General features: G+C 60.0%; 1 protein-coding gene across 1 annotated transcript; it reads right to left on the minus strand.

Annotated features, from left to right (window-relative positions):
* Nucleotides 1–843: 843 nt before the first annotated feature.
* Nucleotides 844–14,564, minus strand: GNL1 (G protein nucleolar 1 (putative)). Its single transcript, XM_075913449.1, has 12 exons — nt 14,406–14,564; nt 10,429–10,597; nt 9,520–9,656; nt 7,038–7,189; nt 6,673–6,744; nt 5,652–5,850; nt 4,058–4,153; nt 3,304–3,501; nt 2,547–2,725; nt 2,093–2,255; nt 1,722–1,862; nt 844–1,308 (listed from the first exon to the last, which is right to left on the minus strand). Exons 1-12 carry the CDS (start codon nt 14,476–14,478, stop codon nt 992–994), a joined length of 1,896 nt encoding a protein of 631 aa, XP_075769564.1. The 5' UTR covers nt 14,479–14,564; the 3' UTR covers nt 844–991.
* Nucleotides 14,565–15,385: the final 821 nt, after the last annotated feature.

Below are 15,385 nucleotides of genomic sequence, written 5' to 3' on the forward strand. Positions count from 1 at the left end.
TCTGCAAGGAAGAAGCCTTTTTGTGAAAGAGCTCTTTCAGAAAGAGGCGTGTGTGGACGGGGAAGAGGGAGTTCTTTCGGAAGAAGAGAAAAGAGGAAAAAACACAGGTGCCCTGGTGGCCATTCCACCCATGGAAATCACAGCTTACATGCGAGAGAGCGCCCATTCAGTCCGGAAATCTCTTTCAAAAAACCAGATAACTTTTTTGATGCACTTTTGTGTGTGGACTCTCTCTTTTGGAAGAACTTTTTTCGGAAGATCTCTTCCAAAAGGTTCTTCCGAAAGAAGCCTGCAGTCTAGGCATAACCTAATAGCCATTGATGGGCCTAACCTCCATGAATTTTTCCTCTTTGAACTGTTAGGCTGCGTCTAGACTGGCAAGTTTTTCCGCAAAAGTGGCCGCTTTTGCGGAAAAACTTGCCAGCTGTCTACACTGGCCGCTTTGAATTTGCACAAGAACACGGACGATCTCATGTAAGAAATCTCTACTTCCACAAGCCATATGGGCAAGAATACTGTGGCAGGGAGTTCCACAGGAAAACAAGGAGCAGGGTGATTCTGCAGCAAAACAAGGTTTGAAAACTAAAAGGAAAAAGCCTTTCTGATCTATAGAAATGACCCAAAACAAACAGCCCTGGTAGAGACCACTGCTCTGAACCAGGGCCGCAAGGATCAGGTGGGGCTACTGGGATATGTGGGCCCATGGATCTGATCAGGGAAGGCCAGATACCAGGCTAGATGGGCCTATTGGCATGCTGCAGCAGAGAGGTGGAGACTCTGGGAGAAACAGACCAATGGCTGAGGAGGGCGAAGTGTGGCCCAGCCAATGACAGAGGTGGAATCTGGAAATAAACATCACCTTTATTCATATACAGAACCTATAGAGCATGGGAACGAACATGGAGAATAGGGGCGGAGCTCAGCCAGGGCAGGGGGAGGAGTCTCTACCCAGGCCCGCCCCCTATCTCAATCTGTCCAGCAGGGGGAGCCACTAACATTCGTCCTCCCCCAGCAAAGCAAACAAGTTCCGGCTGGAGAGCTTCCCCTTCAGCACCCTCCTGGGTTGGGCCGGGGCTGGGGCCGGGGTGCTGCTCCCTCCCCTGCTGGGGGCTGCTAGCTCTTCTTCCTCCTCCTCTTCCTCTTCTTCATCAGCATCACGGTCCTTCTCCTCGTCCTCCTCCTCCCCGGAGCTAGAGATCTCCTCTTCCTCCTCCTCCTCCTCTTCCTCGGAGCTGCGCCGGCTGTGCTTGCGGTGAGCCTCCTGCAGGGAGGCGATCTCGGCCGTCTCGGGGTGATGCTCCCACATGGCTGCAGGGGGACAGACAGGGGTGAGCGGCCAGGGTGCACCACCCTATTCTAACCACTAGACTCCGCTCCCCCCCACCCCTCAGAGCCAGGACTAGAATCCCAGCAATCCGCACCCCTATGATTCCCACCCCCCCCCCGCACCGAAGCGCTAACCACTAGACCCCACTCCCCTCCCTGAGCCAGAACTTCGAACCCAATTCCCAACACCTCCCCCCCACTCTAACCACTAGACGGCACTCCCCCATCCCAGAGCCAGAACTAGAACCCAGCAGTCCTGGCAGACACCACCCCTCAAAAACATCTGCAAAACATCGGATCGGTGAAATCTGGTCTTCCCGCCCAGCCTCACAGAGGCATGCTGGGTAAATACCCACAATGCCCTAGGAGCGCAGTCCCCCTCCCACGCCCAGTACCTCTGTGAGTGGAGTAGCCGGGAGGCCGCAGACAGAGGCAGAGGCGCCCGTCCACTGCCAGCCGCAGGATGCTGTTGGCGGCTCGGTAGACGTCGTTACGAGCCGCTTTGGCTGTCTTGTAGCCGCGCTTCTCAGCCCAGGCTAGGAGAGGAGGGGGGGGGGGGGGAGGGTCAGTGCTGATTCCCAGGGGAGAGCGCCCCCTATGGACCCCCCCCGTGGCTCCCAGACCACAGCGCCCCCTATGGCTCCCTACAGCACAGCGCCCCCTAGTGCCATACTGGAGCCAGTGTTGATTACCACAGAAGAGCGCCCCCTATTGAGTCGTGGTACAACGCCCCCCCTAGCGGTCAACCCCCACTCCGGCAACACACCTTCACAGATGTCCCAGGCGCACCACCGGGTCTCCGGCCTGCCCTCCTCGGAATTGGGGTGGCGCAACTTGAGCAAGGCCTGGATGGGGATGCGGACGGCCAGGTACCCCACGGGGGTGTAGGGCTCTTGGATCTGGGAGATGGGGTAGATGCCCGACAGGATCTGGAAAGAGAGACGGGCGGCAGCGCTCAGCTACGGCAGGGAGCCTGGGGGGATCACGCGGTATCCCCCAGGGGCAGGGGGTTGGTATCATTAGCCAAGTATTACACAGAGCTAAAGTGACATGTGGAGAGGGGAAGAGAACAGAACTCAGGAGTCCTGGCTCCTACCCCGCCAATCCACTAAATCCCCACTCCCCACCCAGAACCGGGGCTGGAACCCAAGAGTCCTGGCTCTCAGCCTCCCCACTCTAACTACTAGACCCCGCTCCCCCGGCTGGCTGCAGGGCGATACCTGGAGCTCCCGCTGCACCAGGGAGGGGAAGATGAGGCCGGGGCAGTCGCAGAGGCGCACGGTGGGGGTCAGGAAGTAGGTCTGGAAGTACTTGGTGTGGCCGGGCGTCCGGGACACGCTCACCACCTTGTGGCCCACGAGCCCGTTCATCAGTGAGGATTTGCCCACGTTGGGGAACCCTGGAGAAAGGGGGCGGGGTCACAATGTAGACAGAGCTGCCCAGGCCCCGCCCCCATCCAGCATAAGCCACCCCCCCCCCCCAAAGTCCTGTCCTGCCCCTGTCAGGAGAAGCCACCCCAGCGGAACCACTGGGCCTCTCTCAATTCCCGCCCCCTCCAAAAGCTTGACCCCGCTCCCTGGCCCCATTCCCTTCCTCCCCCCGTTGCACAATTGCTGCCTTGCCACACACCCTGCTCCCAATTCTGATCCAGCCCCCCAGCCCCAACTTGGTCCCCAAATCACCAGCCGTCCGCCTGCCCCCTTCTCCCCACAAAACTCCACGCAGCCGGTGTCTCCCCACCTAAGCTCCGCCTTCCTCTCCCTCACCCTCTTCCCCTGAACCCCTTTCCAAGGCACCGATCCCCCATCTCCCCATCCACTCACCTCCCACCCCAATGCTCCCTGGAAACCCAACTGAGAGCCCTCCTCCCAAACACCCCTTCCCCTGCCACGCAGCCTCTCCAGCAGCCCGAAGGAGACCCCAGCCACTGCTCCGCGGTATGGCCCCCTTCCTCCCCCCGGCGGGGGACGCTCTCACCCACACAGCCCACGGTCAGGACGCCGTCCTTGTAGAGCTCCTGGGAGAGGGCCCCGAGCTCCATGGCCACGTCGGTCTGGTGTTCCACCAGCACGGCCGCTCCTTCGTCGTCCTCGTCCTCCTCGTCCGAGTCCTCGGCGGCCAGGTGGGGGCTGGCCGCGTCCCGCTCGATCTTCTCCTTCCAGCTGCTCAGGTCCACTGGGGAGAGCAGCAGAGTCAAAGGGATGCCAGCCAGTGACTCTGTAGCACACCTGCTAGGGCTGGGGGCGGATGCAGGAAGCTAAGCAGGGCCTGCTCTGCGCATGACATGGATGGGAGATGCGGGGAGGCATTCTGCCACATGCTGCCCCCCAAGTCAGCGATAAACCCCAAGGAGATGTTATGAATTGTCCACCTAATTCCCAGACTGACAAAAACCAAGCGGCCTGGCCAAATTCCAACTCAACCTGTTCCTTTTTCTGTCTCTCTGAAATACCCCACGTAGTCCCCATGACCAGGGGGTTCGCTGTGCGGCTGTTCCCTAAAGCTCTGCCCCAGAGGTGGCTGCATCTCACCGCGATCCCAGTGCGGTGTTGCTGTGCGGCTGTTCTCGCCCTCCCCCCCGATGGGCGAGCGAGCCGCACAACCCAGAAAAAGCGTTGGGAGCCCACGGGGGGCGAACAGCAGCCTGCATTACCACAATGGACTGGGAGGGGTGTCCCCCCCAGGCTGAGTGGGAGGCGGGGAGGAGAGGAGAGGGGTGGGGGGATCTTACCTTTCCCAGCAGTGATGCTCTCGCAAGCCTGCAGCAGCTGCTCTGGTCCCATGGCCGTGCTCCAGCCCTTCCGCCGCTTCCGCCGCTTCTTAAACACTGACGGACAAGCAGGGGTTAGAGTAGGGGGCCCGGACTCTTGGGCGCCAGCTCAGCGCTAACGTTTTCCAGCGTCACTTGCCAAGTTCATCGGCAGCCAGATCGGAGCCAGCGCCCCCCACAACCGTGATTTTAACGGACAGGTCGCGACCCGGCACTGGGTCTCGTTGCTGCAGGGCAACCAGGTGACCACGCTGAGGCAGCTTCCTGCCTGTCCCGGCGCAGTGGACCACGCCGTGGCTCAGAAGTGGCCGGCAGCCGGCCCGGGGCTCGGAAGCCGCCGGCAGCAGACCCGGCTCCCAGGTGGAGGTGGAGGAGCCAACTCTCCCAAGAAACAAAAGCAAAACCAGGCACAGAAGGGCGCCGATCCCGTTTCACCCCACGCTCCAGACGAGCCGGGAACCGGCCAATGGGAGTGCGGCGCCAGAGCTGAGGCCGGGGTCAGGCCGTGGACCCGGATCTGCTGCGGGACCACTTCCCGGGTGCAGTGGGGCCCGCAGTGCCAGGCCAGACAGGAACCTGCCTCGACACCCTACCGCATCGCTGGCTGGGAGCTGCCAGAGGCAGGCCTGTGCCCCAGCAATTCCCTGCCCCAGCCCTGAGCTCCTTCACGCCCAGAACCCCCCTTCCGCAGCCTGAACCCCTCATCCCTGACCACAGCCTGCACCCCCTGTATCCCACCCCCATGCTCCAACCCAGAGTCCCCACCTAAATACTGAACCCCTCTGCTCCACCCCCCCACACCACCTGCACCCCATAGCTTGCACCCCATCCCTGCAGCCTATACCCCCAAATCCCTCAACTCTGGCACTCCCCAGAGCTCACCCCCCCTGTACCTCGCCCCTATGGCCCAGCCCACAGTCCCCGCCCACATACCGAACCCCTCTGCTCCACCCCCCCACAGCCTGCACCCCAAGCCCCACCCCATAGCTTGCACCCCATCCCTGCAGTCTATACCCCCAAATCCCTCAACTCCGGCACTCCTCAGAGCTCACCCCCATGGCCCAGCCCACAGTCCCCGCCCACATACCGAACCCCTCTGCTCCACCCCCCCACAGCCTGCACCCCAAGTCCCTCACCCCAAGCCCCACCCCATAGCTTGCACCCCATCCCTGCAGCCTATACCCCCAAATCCCCCAACTCCGGCACTCCCCAGAGCTCACCCCCATGGCCCAGCCCACAGTCCCCGCCCACATACCGAACCCCTCTGCTCCACCCCCCCACAGCCTGCACCCCAAGAACCCTCATCTCCGGCCCCAGCCCGGAGCCCACACCTTCAGGCAAAGCCTTCACCCCCTCCGCCTCAAACCCCTCACCCTCGCAGCCTGCACTCTGGTCAGAATTCCGCGGGGTCCCAGGCATCAACAATTTTCCTCAACTGGGGGGGGGGGCGAGGGAAAAAAAAAAAAAAAGTTTGAGCACCCTTCCCCTCCCCCAGCCCTCTAGGGCAAGACCTCCTGCCCCAAAGCCCGAGCCAGCCTGGGGGCAGGGGCGTTACCTGTGCTGGGGTCCTGGTCCTGCTGGGGGTAGGAGGTGAAGCAGACGACGCGCACCTGGGGGAAGCGGGTCTGGAAGTAGTGCTTCCAGGCCACCACCAGCGCCGGCGGCGCCAGGTCGATCTTGTTCAGCACCAGGATCAGGTTCTTCCTCATCTCCTTGGTCACAAAGTCGTACAGCGCAGGGGAGAAGTTAATGACCTGGGGGGTGGGGGGGGGAGAGGCAGCGAAGCCAAACGAGTTAGAACAGGGACGGTTAGGAGCCAGGACCCCTGCTCTGAAAGGAGAGAGAGAGTCCTAGTGGTTAGAGGGGGAGGGGAGGGACAGGAGGCTGTGTGCCAGGACTCCTGGGTTCTATTCTCCAGGTCTGGGATGGGAGTGGTGCCTAGTGGTTAGAGCAGACGGCAGCCCCAAGACTCTTGGGGTCTTTCTCCAGTTCTGGGAAGGGAACGGGCCTAGTGGTTAGAGCAGTGGACTGCGGGGGGCTGGGAAGAAGGACTCTTGGGTTCTTTCCCCAGGTCTAGGAGGGGAGCAGGGCTAGTGGTTAGCTGGGGACTCCTGGGTTCTGTCCCTAGCTCCGGGAGGGGAGTGGTGCCTATTGGTTAGAGCAGAGGGGGCTTTTTCCCTTCCCCGCTCGGGGAGGGCAGTGGGGTGTAGCCAGGGGTTCAGCAACCCGTTCCCACACCCATCCGTGCTGCCCCCTTCAATTTGGTCACCCTGAGGAGCTGGGACAGCAGCAGCGTCGGGCCAGGACGCTGCCGGCCGAGGGACACTGCCCCTCGCCCGTCCTGCTGAGTGGCAGGACGGAGCACACTGACCTGCAGGGTCACGTCCAGACGCCGAGAGGCTGGAGTCCCCAGAGACCTCCCCGCCTTTTTTAAGGGACCCTCTGGAGCAACATCTCCATCTCCTGTGGCCTGGGGGGGGGGGCTCCTAAACTTCCCCCTTCCCCACGGAGTCCCGCAGCCAAGAACGAGACTCTCCAAGCCCCTTCGCCCTGGGGTGCCAGGGAGGGACCCTCACCGGATGCCGGACGTCTGTGATCAGCAGGATGATGTCGGACATCTCCAGCACCCGCCACAGCTGACGCCAGGTCTGCAAGGCAAGTGGGGAGGGGAGAGATCCGATTCAGGCCCTGAGCCGGCCAGTCCCCCCCCGCCACCAGGGACCTGGATCAGAGCCGGCAGCCCCAGAGGGAAAAGGCTCCGGGTCCCATTTCCCGCCTCCGGAGACAGCCAGACCCCCGCCCTGAGGAGAGCTGGCGCCCCCTAGAGGGGAAAGGCCCCATGTCCCATTCCCGACCCATGAGACAGCCAATCCCCTCCCGCCCCTGCCCCAATCAGAACTGGCGCCCCCTAGAGGGGAAAGGCCCCATGTCCTCCGCTCACCTCTAGGTTATGCTCGAAGTAGCTGAGCTGGCAGGGCTGGTAGGTGCTGTAAATTCCCTCCAGATAGTCCCGGAAACATTTCTCCTCCCGCGCCAGCACCTGCTCCTTGCTCATTTGGTAGCTCCAGGGGGGGCGCTTGGGGAAATCCAGCACTGGGAGGTGGGGAGCAGACACATGGGGGGGTCAGAATGGGGGGGGGCCTGTCATGGACAGGGGGAGAGCTGACCACTACCCGGTGACTCAGGGATTAAACTCAGGTCCCTAGCAAGGGGCTCAGATCCAATCGAGAGAGAGGGCTGAAATTTGAACTGGATACAGGTTCCCCGCCTGCTCTCTGTGTGTGGGAGAGTTAAACCAGGAGTTGAGAGACACAGAACGATTTAAACCCAGGCAGGACTACCGTGCCGCCGAGGAATTCGGGGCATGGAAGTGGACTGAACTGAAAGTAAGTAAAAGGGCTAAGTGAATCTAGTCGCGGTCGGGGTATTTTTTCTTTATTAGACAATCTTTCTTTTAAGCCGTCACCGGTCCTGTCTGTCTGTCTGTCACGGGATTTTCAACTTGTCCCTCCCGCGCACACGCCAATGTGGCCGCCCCCGCCAGCGCCTGCAGGCGCGCTCTGCCACTTCCAGCTCCACCTGGCTTTGTGCCGGCAGCTCCAGCTCCCGGCTCCCCCAGCAGGTCACCCATGTTCAGCTGGCTGCCCCCGACAGCTCCGCATCCCGGCCCCCTGGCAGGCCACTCCAACCAGCTCTAGTTAGCTAACAGTTTTTCTTAAACTGTGCTCCGCGGAGCCCCAGGGGCGCCGCAAGACATTTCCAGGGGCGCCGCGAGGTTGACAATCTGGAAATGTCGATAGGTACAACACAAATAACCGCTGGGGCTCCGCATACATTTTTACGCAAGTTAAGGGCTCCGGAGCCCAAAAAGTTTGAGAACCACTTGATAACAGTTAGCAACTACCTTGAATTGTACTTGGCCATCCACTCTTTCTCCTACATTGGTAGCTGAAACATTTATTTTGACTCTTTTGGTGCATTTTTAAAAAGATTGTCTTTTAAAAACTTTTTTTTTTTTACAGAGATTTGTGGTTTGGCTTGAACTGCTCTGAGCGAATAGGGCTGCCAGATGGTTTCAACAAAAATACTGGACACACTTGACATGACATCACAATCGACATTCCGTCTTAGACAATACCAGGCACACTAGACATGACATCACAATCGACATTCCGTCTTAGACAATTCCAGACACACTTGACATGACATCACAATCGACATTCCATCTTAGACAATTCCAGACACACTTGACATGACATCACAATCGACATTCCGTCTTAGACAATTCCAGACACACTTGACATGACATCACAATCGACATTCCGTCTTAGACAATTCCAGACACACTTGACATGACATCACAATCGACATTCCATCTCATTTAGAAAATACCAGACACACTTGACATGACATCACAATCGACATTCCGTCTTAGACAATACCAGACACACTTGACATGACATCACAATCGACACTCCATCTCATTTAGAAAATACCGGACAGTTCTATTTTCTCAGTTCTATTTTCTCAATTTGTTTCCCAAACAGAAAGCTCAAATACTGGACTGTCCGGTTCAAAACCGGACACCTGGCAACCTTATGAGTGACTCTATGCCTCTCCTTTACCATCTCGCATTGTGCCCAGAGACTTTTCTCTGTGTTTTAATTTGTTTTCCTTAGCTGCTCAGTAACATCTAGCAACCAAGTGTGCTTTATCCTGTTTTATCTTCTGTTTTGTAAGAAAAATCACTTTTTCTTTTAAGGTGACGATTGGATTCTTGTGCCCTGGATGGTCTGTGGGTGGGTATCTGCAGGCCTCTGACTGAGGGGTCCGCTACTAGAGACGGCAACTTGTTTTCCTCTTTTCTTTTTTTCACGCTCTTTTAGGGCAAACGAGCTTGGGGTATCCCAGGGGAGGGTTCAAGTGTTCACCCCTGTTTTTTTAGGGATAAAAATCACTTGATCGTGGCAGCGATTTACCAAAAAAATCTGTGATTCTGGGGAGAAGTTTTTGTAACCAATGTCTGTAGAGGCAAAGGGGTTTTTTTCCTTTTGAGTTCTTTGCGGGCCCCCATCTTCTGTACTTGGCGTGCCAGAGTGGCGAACAACCCTGGCAGATCCCAAGGCTGCCCCCAACCTAGCAGCGGGGTGGACTTCTAAAAGAGCCATACAGCACCCCCCCACTGATGGGACCTGTCCCTCCAAAGAGAAACGGGGGACCCTTCACCCATCCACGGTCCTAGGACAATATTCCCCCACGATACTCCAGAGCAACCACATGCCGGCCAGATCCAACGCATCTGCAGGGGAACAGCAGCCTGGGGAACTCCTTGCCACAAGATGTTTGCCCAATGGGAACCAGGAGAGAAGGGGAAAAAAATCAGGAGGGCCCAGACCTGCAGGCGAGGTCCCGTCCCACCTTACCAGAGCCGGATTTGTAGACATCCTGTATGTCCAGCTCCTTCTCGCTCTCCGGGACGGGCTCCAGGATCCTCTCCTGAGCCACCTTCTTGCGCCGCTCCACATCCTCCCGGCTCTCGCGCTCAAAGTGCAGCCGGTACCTGGCAGCAGGGGGACGTTACAGAGCATCAGGCAGGCCGGGAAACCCCAGGGTGGGGGGCAGAGATTTTGGGCACCCTACTTTTCCTCCCCAAACAGAAGCTCCCAGCACTGTCAAGATCCCAATCCCGGGTCTCCCATCCACATCCAGGCCCAAGTGGGGCCTGTTTAGCTTCAGGCCCAACAGCCAGCACCTCCCCAAGGTGGTCTCATTGGCTAGGACTAATGCTAGCCAGGTGATGGGTCGGGAGTGGGGTGGGGGAACAGATCACAGGGCCTTTCCCCACTAGGGGGGTGCTATCTCCCATCCAATCCCAGTGCAGACAGACTAGCTGGCTTCAGAGGGGCAGGGAAAGAGACACAAGGTGATTCCCCTCTAGGGGGCGCTGGCTCCTGATTTGATCACTCCCGTCTGGGTGTAATGAGTTGCGAGGTCTCCCCTTCCACTACAACCCCCACCCAGCAGCAAGGGGAGGGGACAGAACTCTGAGCCAATCCTGGAGTGGCAGGTTGGCCCAAATTCACCCCCCTGCAGCTATCAATGAGGGTAACGGGGGGCGGGGGGAGACAGGACTCCTGGGTTCTGTCCCAGCTCTGGGAGGGGCATGGGGTCTGGCTGGTTGCGGGGGCTGTGTTCTGCCCCTCTGATAAGGGAGTGGGATGTAGTGGTTATAGTACAGGCGCTGGGAATCCGGACTCATGGGTTCCACACCTGATTCTGCCACACGCTCTGCGCGTGACCTGGCTCTGTGCCTCAGTTTCCCCCGCCCTTACCTGTTGGGGTCATAGCTGCGCTCGCCCAGCCTGCGGGCCGGTGGCTGCTGGTTGAGTTTCCGGACCTGCAGGGACAGGGATTCGCTGTCCGAGGTGTCCGTCTGGTCCTCCCGCCGCTCATGGCTACCGCTCCGGCTGTTAGAACTCGACCTCACGCCATCATGCAGGCCTGGGGCATAGAGAGGGCCGGGTCAGGGACCTTTCCCCGTGCGGGGGCGCCGGCCCCCAGCCAGCCCATGGCAGCATAACACTAGGGCAGTTCAAGGCCCCAAGGTCAGACCCAGGGCTCTGCAATGCAGCCCGGCAGGGCCCGTGTTGCTGTGTCAGGGCCGCTCAGAGCTGGAGACGCCTGCAGCGTGTCATGTGTCTGCGGCAGCACAGTGGGGAGGGGGGGATCTGGTCCCCCTCCCACGAGGGCCTCAGTCCTCCTCAGACAACATTCCTCATGCAGTGGGTTGGGGAGGGGAGAGGCTGGGAGCCTGGACTTCTGAGTTCTATGCCCAGCTCTGCATGCATCTCTGAGAGGGAGTGGGGTGTAATGGTTAGAGTGGGGGGGGGGGTTTCTCTCCCCATCTCTGGGAGGGGAGTGGGGTGTAGTAGTCAGAGCAGGACAGGGAACTGGGAGCCAGGACTCCTGGGTTCTCGCCTCATCTCTGAGAAGGCAGTGGGGTGTAGTGGAGAGGGCGGGGCGGTGGGGCTGGGATCCAGGACTCCTGGTTTCCGTCTAGCGTTGCGGGCAAGGAACGGGAATAGTGGGTTACAGCAGAGGAAGTGGGAGCCCAGAGTCCTGTGAGGAGAGTAGGGTGCAGTGGTTAGAGCAGGAAGGACTGGGAGCCAGAACTCCTGGGTCCTCCCCCTGTCTCTGAGAGGGGAGTGGGGTGCAGTGGTTAGAGCAGGAAGGGCTGGGAGCCAGGACTCTCTTGTCTCTGAGGAGAGTGGGGTGCAGTGGTTAGAGCAGGAAGGGCTGGGAGCCAGGACTCTCTTGTCTCTGAGGGGAGTGGGGTGCAGTGGTTAGAGCAGGAAGGGCTGGGAGCCAGGACTCTCTTGTCTCTGAGGGGAGTGGGGTGCAGTGGTTAGAGCAGGAAGGGCTGGGAGCCAGGACTCTCTTGTCTCTGAGGAGAGTGGGGTGCAGTGGTTAGAGCAGGAAGGGCTGGGAGCCAGAACTCTCTTGTCTCTGAGGAGAGTGGGGTGCAGTGGTTAGAGCAGGAAGGGCTGGGAGCCAGGACTCTCTTGTCTCTGAGGGGAGTGGGGTGCAGTGGTTAGAGCAGGAAGGGCTGGGAGCCAGGACTCTCTTGTCTCTGAGGGGAGTGGGGTGCAGTGGTTAGAGCAGGAAGGGCTGGGAGCCAGAACTCTCTTGTCTCTGAGGAGAGTGGGGTGCAGTGGTTAGAGCAGGAAGGGCTGGGAGCCAGAACTCTCTTGTCTCTGAGGAGAGTGGGGTGCAGTGGTTAGAGCAGGAAGGGCTGGGAGCCAGGACTCTCTTGTCTCTGAGGGGAGTGGGGTGCAGTGGTTAGAGCAGGAAGGGCTGGGAGCCAGGACTCTCTTGTCTCTGAGGGGAGTGGGGTGCAGTGGTTAGAGCAGGAAGGGCTGGGAGCCAGAACTCTCTTGTCTCTGAGGAGAGTGGGGTGCAGTGGTTAGAGCAGGAAGGGCTGGGAGCCAGGACTCTCTTGTCTCTGAGGAGAGTGGGGTGCAGTGGTTAGAGCAGGAAGGGCTGGGAGCCAGGACTCTCTTGTCTCTGAGGAGAGTGGGGTGCAGTGGTTAGAGCAGGAAGGGCTGGGAGCCAGGACTCTCTTGTCTCTGAGGGGAGTGGGGTGCAGTGGTTAGAGCAGGAAGGGCTGGGAGCCAGGACTCTCTTGTCTCTGAGGGGAGTGGGGTGCAGTGGTTAGAGCAGGAAGGGCTGGGAGCCAGGACTCCTGGGTTCTGTCCTTGACTCGGCTACAGATTCTCCGTGCGACTTTGGGCAGGTGCTGGAGCTGAGCGCAGGATGGCGGCAGGCGGGAATTATTGAGACACCCCATGATGGCCTCAGCGCCGAGGGTCACCCAGGGGCTGAAGGGAGGCAGGGCGGAGAATAGGGTGGCCGGGGTGGGGCCCCTTATCAGCCGCTTCCAGCCTGTTTGGGAGGCCGTGCGGAGAGCTGAGGAATGCTGACAGGCAGCACGGCTCAGCATCAACCTTTACGCCTCCCTAGGCCAGGGCCCCCCCATCCACCCAGCCCTGGATCAGCCACCCCCCACCCCATGGCACAGAGGGGAGAGCGCCCCCGGGGCCACACTGGGATCAGCCTGACTGCCAGGGGAGGGTGCCCCCTACTGAACCCCAGCCCTTGGAGGGAGACACCTCATGCCAGGGTGAGCTCCGTGACAAGGCCCTGTCTGGGTTGATGCAGTTGGAGCTGGTCCTGCCTTGGGCAAGGGTGGGACTTGAGGACCTCGTGAGGTCTCTGCCAGCCCTGGGATTCTAGGAGAGCGTGCCCACGCCTTGGGGCTCCCAGCCGGCGGCTGGGCAGCAGGGCTTTCACCCGGCTGGATGTCCAAGCCTCACAAAAGCTTTCTGCCTGGCAAGTGCTGCCTGGGTTTACTGTCTAGGTGCCCATCGGCCAGTGGTGCATCTCCGTTTGGGGCGACGGGGCCTTTCCCCGGGGGTGGCGCCGGCTCCGATCCAGCCCCGCAGCCCTCCCTGAGGTTTCTGCCCAGAGATTTCCCTTGTCATTCAGTGCTTTGAGAGCAGGCACTGGGGCGCACGCTTGCTCCCCCCCCCCCCACACACACAAGGAGCTGAGCCCGGGGTCAGGCTTATGGGGGCAGGAGGGAACATGCCCAAGTGGGAGTGGAAGGTGGGGGAGGGGGTTGGTGCCCAGATGTTAGCAGGAGAAGAGGCCCAGATGTTGGCAGGGAAGGTTGGTGCCCAGATGTTGGCAAAAGGAGGGGAAGAGAGGAGGATCAGTGCCCAGATGTTGGCAAGAGGGGGGAGGGGCCCAGATGTTGGCGGGAAGGGAAGGGGGGGGTCAGTGCCCAGATGTTGGCGGGAAGGGAAGGGGGGGGGTCAGTGCCCAGATGTTGGCGGGAAGGGAAGGGGGGGGTCAGTGCCCAGATGTTGGCGGGAAGGGAAGGGAAGGGGGGGGTCAGTGCCCAGATGTTGGCGGGAAGGGAAGGGAAGGGGGGGGTCAGTGCCCAGATGTTGGCGGGAAGGGAAGGGGGAAGGTCAGTGCCCAGATGTTGGCGGGAAGGGAAGGGGGGGTCAGTGCCCAGATGTTGGCGGGAAGGGAGGGGGGGTCAGTGCCCAGATGTTGGCGGGAAGGGAGGCGGGGTCAGTGCCCAGATGTTGGCGGGAAGGGAGGCGGGGTCAGTGCCCAGATGTTGGCGGGAAGGGAAGGGGGGTCAGTGCCCAGATGTTGGCGGGAAGGGAGGCGGGGTCAGTGCCCAGATGTTGGCGGGAAGGGAGGGGGGGGTCAGTGCCCAGATGTTGGCAAGAGGGGGGAGGGGCCCAGATATTGGCGGGAAGGGAAGGGGGGTCAGTGTCCAGATGTTGGCGGAAAGGGAAGGGGGGTCAGTGCCCAGATGTTGGCGGGAAGGGAAGGGGGGGTCAGTGCCCAGATGTTGGCGGGAAGGGAAGGGGGGGTCAGTGCCCAGATGTTGGCGGGAAGGGAAGGGGGGGGTCAGTGCCCAGATGTTGGTGGGAAGGGGGGGTCAGTGCCCAGATGTTGGCGGGAAGGGAAGGGGGGGTCAGTGCCCAGATGTTGGCGGGAAGGGAAGGGGGGGTCAGTGCCCAGATGTTGGCGGGAAGGGAGGGGGGGTCAGTGCCCAGATGTTGACGGGAAGGGAAGGGGGGGTCAGTGCCCAGATGTTGGCGGGGGGAGGGGCCCAGATGTCGATGGGGAGGGGGAGGGGCCCAGATGTTGGCAGGACGTAGGAAGGGGGCCCAGATGTTGGCGGGGGGAGGGGCCCAGATGTTGGAGCGCGGCCCCCTCCCCCGCTCACCCCGTTTCCGCTCCCGCTTGTCCTGCAGCTGCTTCTTCTTCTGCTTGGCGCTGAACGGCCGCTTGCGGGGCATGTCCCGGCCCGGCCGCCGTCCCGCAGCACCGGCAGGGAAGCGGGAAGAACCACTGCGGGTGTGGGGGGGGGGGGCGGAAAGGAGGCGGAGCAAACACTGTGACTGGAAGAAACCACTGGGACCCCAAAGGGGGAGGGAGCAATCTGGGCGAAACCATGGCGGAAGGGGGAGTCAACCACTGAGAAAGATGCGAGGGGGAGGAATCTGGGAACAACCAACTCAGGAAGGGGGGAATAAAACACTTAAGAGCGCGGGACAAAATAACCATTGAGAGCTCAGCCACACTGGGGAAACTGGGGAAAGCCACTGAGTTGGGGGGAAGAAACCATCGAGATCCTTACAGAGGGGGATAAACCATTAAAAGATGGGGGGGGAGGCAGAACAAGGAGGGATATGGGCGAAACCACTAATTGGGAGGGGGGAGCTATAAAGAATGCAGAATAGTGTGGGAGAAACCATTTATCTTGGGTGGCTCATGCTTAGCTGCAGGAGGCTGGGCTGAACCATTCAGGTCTGGGGGTAGCGAGATTGTATCATTATTAGAGAGACATAATGAGCTGTACCACTTGTATTAAAAGGGGGTGCAAAGTGGTCTGAATTATTTTCAGGGCAGAGATGTGTGTGTGTGTGTGTGTGTGTGTGTGTGTGTGTGTGTGTGTGTGTGTGTGTGTGTGTGTGTGTGTGTGTGTGTGTGTGTGTGTGTGTGTGTGTGTGTGTGTGTGTGTGTGTGTGTGTGTGTGTGTCCAGCTGCTCCCCGAATTAGGAACAAGTTACAGACTGACTCTTGGTCCCTAACTCGAAGTGTTCGTAACTCGGATCCCATAGAGTTCCATGGCGATCGCGCTGTTCGTCAGCGCAGATCGCCGTTCGTAACTTGGATCCGCATTTACGACCGCTTTGGTCGTAA

Source organism: Pelodiscus sinensis, chromosome 32 (assembly GCF_049634645.1).
Source record: "Pelodiscus sinensis isolate JC-2024 chromosome 32, ASM4963464v1, whole genome shotgun sequence".
NCBI lineage: Eukaryota > Metazoa > Chordata > Testudines > Trionychidae > Pelodiscus > Pelodiscus sinensis.